This window comes from Gymnoscopelus microlampas, assembly GCF_963454915.1.
Source record: "Gymnoscopelus microlampas genome assembly, chromosome: 15".
NCBI classification, from domain to species: Eukaryota; Metazoa; Chordata; class Actinopteri; order Myctophiformes; family Myctophidae; genus Gymnoscopelus; species Gymnoscopelus microlampas.
In genome coordinates, this window is record NC_139952.1 from 51,526,574 (window position 1) to 51,534,854 (window position 8,281).

The window sequence follows — 8,281 nt, forward strand, 5'->3', positions numbered from 1 at the left end:
CAATCAGTCAATCAATGTCTTATTTTGAAACTAAACCAGTGAACGAGTAAACCATCCCGGTCACGTGAATTCATATTATCATATATATATATATATATATACATATATATATATATATATATATATATATATATATATTATATATGCAGGAGACACATGATAATATGAATTCATATTATCATATATATATATATATATATATATATATATATATATATATATATATATATATATATATATATATATATATATATATATATATATATATATATATATATATATATCATATATGCAGGAGACACATGATAATATGAATTCATATTATCATGGTCTGCAGGAGACACATCATAATATGAATTCACGTGACCGGGATGGTTTACAGGCTAGTAGATGAGTAAGAGTCTGAACTTTGAATAAATAATCAATATAAAAAAGATAACAATACATATGCAGTGTATAGTAGCTGTGAAAACAACTCAGCCGGAGGAAAACTAAAAAATACACAAAACTATATCCTGCATCTCATGTTAGTAAAGCCATTAGTATCATCTTTTCATCTACAGTTTTCAAGTAAAATAAGTATTCTCTACGTGAGAAATGCCCTGATATGGTTAAGAGAAACATTCACTTATTTCTTTCTCTGCAGAAAAAGCCTGCATACAATCAATGCTGGTCTGGCATAAAAGCTTCAGCTGATGAAATGACAACTTGTTGTCACTATCTCAACACCCAAGAGAATGTCTAGGATTATCTTGTCTGATAAAAAATAAAAAAATCAGGGAAGTACGGCACTTGAAAACAGACCTCAATCAGCCTTATGGCACTTTATATAGTCTTCCCAAGTGCCCACAACGTTTTGGTGCCCACTCTTCTTGTACTCCAGTGGGTCTCAAAGTGTGGTCCAGGGACCCTCAGGGTTCCTTGAGGCGGTTCCAAATGGACCCTTACAGGTCTGTAACTCTGAGAGACAACTTGACAACCAAGTCAAGACAACTTGACGACCAAATGGACCCTTACGGGTCCATTTGGTTCCATTTGTACACTCTCAGAGTTATGGGGATGTCTTCCGACAGAACCAGTGGATCACTGGGAGCCCGGTGCTGAAGCGAGGGCGTGCCCCCCCTCCTCTAACCCTCCCCCTCCCTCCTGACCCTCCCTGTGACAGGACTGACCCTCCCTGTGACAGGACTGCAGCGCTCTGATTGGACATGAGGCCACCATGTGACACAGACTCTGGCAGAAATGGCACTTGTTGGGCTGAGGGGGCAGAGGGCATTGTTTGGCGTGGTGGTCCGCTCCTCCACAGTTGTAGCATCTAGAAACCACAATGACAGAATAACACTTAAAATGAACACAATAATAAACTGTGGCCCCTTGTCATTGATGCTGTTGTTGGGGGTATTTGTCAAGGACATTTGTGTACATTATTAGTGTAATGTTTCCTTTGCATTTACAGTACTGTTCCTAACTATTAGTAGCAGTGCATGTTGGTGGAGAAAGTACTGGACCACCAGTATGAGTAAAAGTATAAATACTCCTGGTCAAAGATTAAGTGGACAAATTAATGAAGGTTAAATTGGCCTCTTAAAGATATTTCACCTGGTAAATGACACTGGATGGGCTATACACCTTATAAACTATAACCTTCAATTAAATAATGAAATATAATTCATGGGTCAAATTGGTCTTTTAAAGTTATTTCTACAGATACACTGAGTGGGCTGTAATATGAATCTATTTTTTAAAGATTAAAATTAGAACATTAAATACACACAATTAATGAATTACCAATCACACCAATGACAGTAATAGCTGCTTAAAATAAAATAAAATAAAATAGAATAATATAGAATAAAATAGAATGCATCTATTATTCACAGACTGTCTCACACAGACTGACATTGAGCTTAAATTCACAGGTTGACTGTTAATTCTGCACAATCACCAATGATACATAAATCAGTGTTTTTAAAATAGCTTTTAATTGTTGCCAATATTTCTTTGTATGGTTTGTCTAATATGCCTGTTTAATATGACTGATGTAATCTACACTATTTACAGTTGGGTATAAAATAAACAATCTCTTTCTCATTATTATGACAGCTTTATCTTAAATGTCCATTAATGCTGTCGGTAGAAAAACATGCATATGTTTTCATGGTTTGACAGATGCAACACTATTACAATTTAATAGTTTACATTTTAGGTTGTCATCCTGAAACAACAGAATAGAATAAAACCAGAGGTTATGATGCCTCTAATGTTATTCTACGGACTGTGTCGCCCTCTAGTGGACAAACTCTTCTCTCGTCTACTCTAAGTATATTATTTATAACTATGACGCAGTGACTCAACAAACACTATTTATGGATATTTATCCATTTAATCATTTTATAAAGAGCATCGTCATAATAAGATGATGATTTGTATTGTTAATTCCTCCTCCACTCATTGGTTTGTTAGTTTGTTGCTGCATAAGGCAGCTGCTAGCTGCTAGCTAGCCACTAGCTACATAAACAGACCAAACAGACACACGTCACATAATCAAACACGTGACATGTCAAACGTCGAACGTAACCATATGGGTGGCTAGAAGAACTTCATTCAACTACTACATTTCCCATACTACACCGCCGGTAGCGATGAGGACTACATTTAAAGAACTACATTTTCCATCGACAATGGCTGGCTAGAAAAACTACGTCCTACTACATCTCCCATACACCAACACGGGTCGCTATGTGGACTACATTTGAGGAACTACATTTCCCCGCCACCATGTATGACTAGAAGAACTACACTAGAAAGAACTACATTTCCCAAACACCAAGTGTCATGCTTTGCACAGAACGCAACGCGAGTGCTTCCATTCTTTTTTTCAAAATACAACCATTTCAACGCTTACAAATACAAATACAACGAGTGTCGCGCGCAGAAAATAGCCGATCTAAAAGCTCACAATGCGTCTCATTGTAGATTTGAACAGCTTCATGTAGAAACCAGCGCCATGTTGCGTCATCTCGTGTTTCATATTTTGATGATTAAAGTATAGAGTGATTTAGTGACGACATGTACTTGTATTTACTCATTGTGTCCACACGAGGGCGACAAAGGCCGTTGACTACAACCACATGAACGGAGTGAGAAGTGTCGTAAACATGAACACATTGTAACATTTATAACATTATTAGTTCAATAGATTTACATCAATGTTGTGTTTTTACACTTAGTTAGTTAGTTAGTTAGTTAGTTCGTTGATTCTCAATGTGGGGTCCGGGGACCCCCAGGGGTACTTGAGGGGGTTCCAGGGGGTACCCAGCTAAATGATGGATAGGAACCAAATGGACCCTTATGGGTCTGTAACTCTGAGAGTGTACAAATGTAACCAAATGGACCCTAACGGGTCCATTTGGTTCCATTTGTACACTTGTTACATTAACATTGATTTTACAATATGAATTGGGGTCCCAGAGATAGATATGCCATTAAATGGGGGTCCATAGCCTAATGCATGTCAAACTGGGGGTCCTTGAAATTAAAATGGTTGAGAATCACTGCTAGAGAGCCGTAAAAATCTTCTCTTATGGGGGTCCCTGGCATATCTTTTCGAATGGGGGGTCCGCGGGCTAATAAGTGTCAATTTGGGGGTCCTTGACATGAAAAAGTTTGAGAACCACTGGTTTAGACACTTTAATGATGGAGCTATAACTTTATTTTATGTTGAGAGACATATTAATTATGATGCTATAACTTTATTTTATGTTGAGAGACATATTAATTATGATGCTATAACTTTATTTTATGTTGAGAGGCATATTAATTATGATGCTATAACTTTATTTTATGTTGAGAGGCATATTAATTATGATGCTATAACTTTATTTTATGTTGAGAGGCATATTAATTATGATGCTATAACTTTATTTTATGTTGAGAGGCATATTAATTATGATGATATAACTTTATTTTATGTTGAGAGGCATATTAATTATGATGCTATAACTTTATTTTATGTTGAGACATATTAATTATGATGCTATAACTTTATTTTATGTTGAGAGACATATTAATTATGATGCTATAACTTTATTTTATGTTGAGAGGCATATTAATTATGATGCTATAACTTTATTTTATGTTGAGAGGCATATTAATTATGATGCTATAACTACATCCTGATGAAGGCTTACAGGTAGAATCCTCCTTGAATGTCATTTAGTTCATTAAAATAAATATATATCATTGTATCTGGACCAAGGGGCAAGTCTTAGATATTTACGATGAGGCCGAAAAAATGGCCAGAGTGGCGCTGTTTTACCCTGCACCGACCTGCGGTGTCAGAAAGAATTTATTTTAACGCAAGTGAATGGGTTTTTTGACAAACTTTAGACTAGATTTTCTTACTGTAATAAAAATTGTCATAAATTCTATATGCTTCCAGTCGCTAGTTTAAAGTCTCCTTTCAATCATCAGGATATGCGTTTTGCTAAATTATGGTCCTATTTATTATAAAATTGACGATAAAATAGGCTATTCTCTAGGAGGGGCGGGATGATTTGATTGACAAGCTACACAACCAATAGCATTCATTCCCCGCCCCCCGCTCTTGATTGACAAGCTACCCAACCAATAATGGTCTGGTCTCATTCTGACGCGTATTGAAAGATGGCGGACCTACAGTCTTGCAACAATCGGCTTCATTTTCGGTCTGTAGAAAGCAGCGGAGTGGGTTTGTCCATCTCATTTATACAGTCTATGATCTGGACAGACATTTAGTTCATTAAAATATAATTTTATCTATTAGATAAACTAGACCATACCCGGTGGACGCATCCGTGGGGGGATATGCGCACATGATTTGGCAACCCGGGAGGCAGTTCGTCCCATAGCTGGGCAGCCCCGTAACCATGGCGACAGTGTTTTACACAAAAACGCTAATAAGAAGCTGAGATTTGATGAAATTGAAAAACGGGCTTCACAGTTAAGTTCAGATGGTAATGGTCAATGGCTGTGTGCAAAATCAGAGCAATTGCTCCAGCCACTGAGGAGAACCGGGTAGCTTCACCTACTCACCACGGCTTCACCACTACAGACAGAGGTTACTAGAATTATAGTAGGATATAAACGTCTTATAATGTTCAGTTTCAATACTTTCATCTCATTTCATTGTTTCATCTGTCCATCCTGTATGACGTCTCTCTCCTGATCAACGTATCACAACCTGAACATGTGGTCACACTGCTACGCCTTGTGAGCTTGTAGATCTGTTATTTTCAGGTATTTTTTTAGAAATAACATATGGACTCACTTGTCTCCCTTGGAGCGTCTCCTCTGGACCCCCCTGGGTCTCTGGACCCCCCTGGGTCCCCTGGGTCCCCTGGGTCTCCTCTCGCTGCCCACACAGGGAGCTCCATCTGGGCCGCTGACCAGCACAGACTCCAGACCTTTAGGAGACTTCTGGAAGGAGAACTCCACCTCCTCTCCCTCCTTCAGACTGCGGAACCCCTCCATGAGGAGTTTACTCTGAGGAGAAGAACCTCAGGTTAGAACCCTCCATGAGGACTTTACTCTGAGGAGAAGAACCTCAGGTTAGAACCCTCCATGAGGACTTTACTCTGAGGAGAAGAACCTCAGGTTAGAACCCTCCATGAGGACTTTACTCTGAGGAGAAGAACCTCAGGTTAGAACCCTCCATGAGGACTTTACTCTGAGGAGAAGAACCTCAGGTTAGAACCCTCCATGAGGACTTTACTCTGAGGAGAAGAACCTCAGGTTAGAACCCTCCATGAGGACTTTACTCTGAGGAGAAGAACCTCAGGTTAGAACCCTCCATGAGGACTTTACTCTGAGGAGAAGAACCTCAGGTTAGAACCCTCCATGAGGAGTTTACTCTGAGGAGAAGAACCTCAGGTTAGAACCCTCCATGAGGACCTTACTCTGAGGAGAAGAACCTCAGGTTACATGTGACAGAGGACAGGGGACAGCCAAGTGGACAGGTTATGTCACCACACTCAGGGGACAGAGACAGGGGACAGAGACAGGGGACAGAGACAGGGGACAGAGACAGGGGGGACACAGGACAGGTTATGTCACCACACTCAGGCCTCAGCCTGAGTGTGGTGTATCGCTCTTATTTTCTTCATAATTATTACTTATTTGTTATTTTGCCTTGAATGTTGAGAGAAGACACGTCTCCTTCTGAATGTTTATTATGATATTTGATCACATGTCAGAATCAATTTGATTGATGGGGTTTTAGGCCTATCAGAAGATCCCATCAATCAATTCATGAATGAAATGACTAAAACAATGAGTTACACAAACACATAGAGGAATGATTTCTAACATTTAGGCCTGTTACCTGTTGTTACACCTATTGTTGTCTCCGCCAGGAGACTATGTTTTCACTTTCCGTCCCCCCCCCCCCCCCTCGGCCAAGCTAACATTGGTCAAGCCTCACGTGACACGTGACAATACGTTGAAAGAGTGTGCTCTGATTGGCTAGTGAGACGCATGACGTATAGCGGCCTATAAATAGATGTGTCACTTTGAAAGAGTCAGTATCTCATTCAAAGTGAGGTAAGACAGGAATAATCACGAAATGGCTGAGAAATGGCGGAGCAATACATTATGTCTCTGGCGGAGACTTGTGCTCCGACTCCTCCGAGGAGCACATTTTCTAGTTATACCTATTGTTACACTGTAACAATAGGTATGTATACATTGTTACACCTTTCAAGCCGGGAACACCTCTGTCATTTTATTAATGATTTTATAATGATTAATTAATGATGAATGATGTATCATGTAATGTCATTAAAACACTGACCTGGTGAACAAACACATCTACAGGTGGTAGCAGGACGGTTGTGTTCCTCTGGGTCATGGAGAGGAACCCCAAACCCATCCTCACGTTGAACCACTTACAAACCCCACTGCCTCTGAGCAAGGCATCATCCTCCTCTCTGCTGCCTCTGAGCAAGACACCATCCTCCTCTCTGCTGCCTCTGAGCAAGGCACCATCCTCCTCTCTGCTGCCTCTGAGCAAGGCATCATCCTCCTCTCTGCTGCCTCTGAGCAAGGCACCATCCTCCTCTCTGCTTCCTCTGAGCAAGACACCATCCTCCTCTCTGCTGCCATGGAGCAACGAGAGACCCCAACCCACATCCCCTTCCTCTGAGTCCTTACCACCGGCCTCCTCTGCACTACACCCACCTACACACACACACACACACACACACACACACACACACACACACACACACACACACACACACACACACACACACACACACACACACACACACACACACACACACACACACACACACACACACACACACACACACATTCATAGAACAAATATCAGATCGTTTAAAGTCTCAGTTGTATGAATCGTGTCGTACGACGGTATCTTTGCATAAATAATAAATAAAGAGAGAAAGTGCTCCTCAGAGCAGTGGTTCTCAAACTTTTTCATGTCAAGGACCCCCAAATTGACACTTATTAGCCCGCGGACCCCCATTTCAAAAGATAAGCCAGGGACCCCCCATAAGAGAAGATTTTTACGGCTCTCTAGCAGTGATTCTCAACCATTTTAATTTCAAGGAACCCCCAGTTCGACATGCAATAGGCTATGGACCCCCATTTAATGGCATTTATATCCCTGGGACCCCAATTTATATTGTAAAATCAATGTTAATGTAACTCTGAGAGTGTACAAATGGAACCAAATGGACCCGTTAGGGTCCATTTGGTTCCATTTGTACACTCTCAGAGTTACAGACCCATAAGGGTCCATTTGGTTCCTAACTATCCATCATTTAGCTGGGGACCCCCTGGAACTCCCTCAAGGACCCCTGGGGGTCCGCGGACCCCACTTTGAGAACCAATGCCTCAGAGCACAGGTCTCCGCCAGGTCAGGTAGGTTATGGTGGGCCAGCACTGTTTGGAATTCGCCAATCAGGATGGAATATGAAAAATCTGATGGATGACTATAGAGATACCGTGTACCAATTTGCGTGATGTTTGGACATTATCTGTAGGAGAAAATAAAATAAAATAAAAGTCAGTTAAAAAGGTGGCATTTGTTCCTCAAGTCAGTGCAAATGTGCGTGCAAAGTTTCACTGCAATCGGACGCTGCGTTCATGATTTGCAGCATTTTGTTCAAAACGGGGCCACTCCTACAAACTTTAGATGTCAATCTTAGCCAATCAGGATGGAATATGACAAATCAAACGGATTCGTCTTGATCACATGACTATAGAGATCATGTGTCCC

The 8,281-nt window shown here is 40.6% G+C and overlaps 1 protein-coding gene across 1 annotated transcript in view; it reads right to left on the reverse strand.

Moving 5' to 3' along the window:
* Positions 1 to 1,083: 1,083 nt before the first annotated feature.
* The window catches only part of LOC311061837 (protein lin-28 homolog A-like), a gene marked incomplete at both ends in the record, with an annotated part of 8,225 nt that continues 1,027 nt past the window's right edge, over positions 1,084 to 8,281 (reverse strand). Inside the window, 3 exons of the mRNA XM_084080534.1 lie at positions 1,084 to 1,315; positions 5,309 to 5,523; positions 6,830 to 7,133. Of these exons, the coding sequence (XP_083936660.1) occupies positions 1,084 to 1,315; positions 5,309 to 5,523; positions 6,830 to 7,133 (751 nt within the window). The remainder of the gene's footprint in view (positions 1,316 to 5,308; positions 5,524 to 6,829; positions 7,134 to 8,281) is intronic.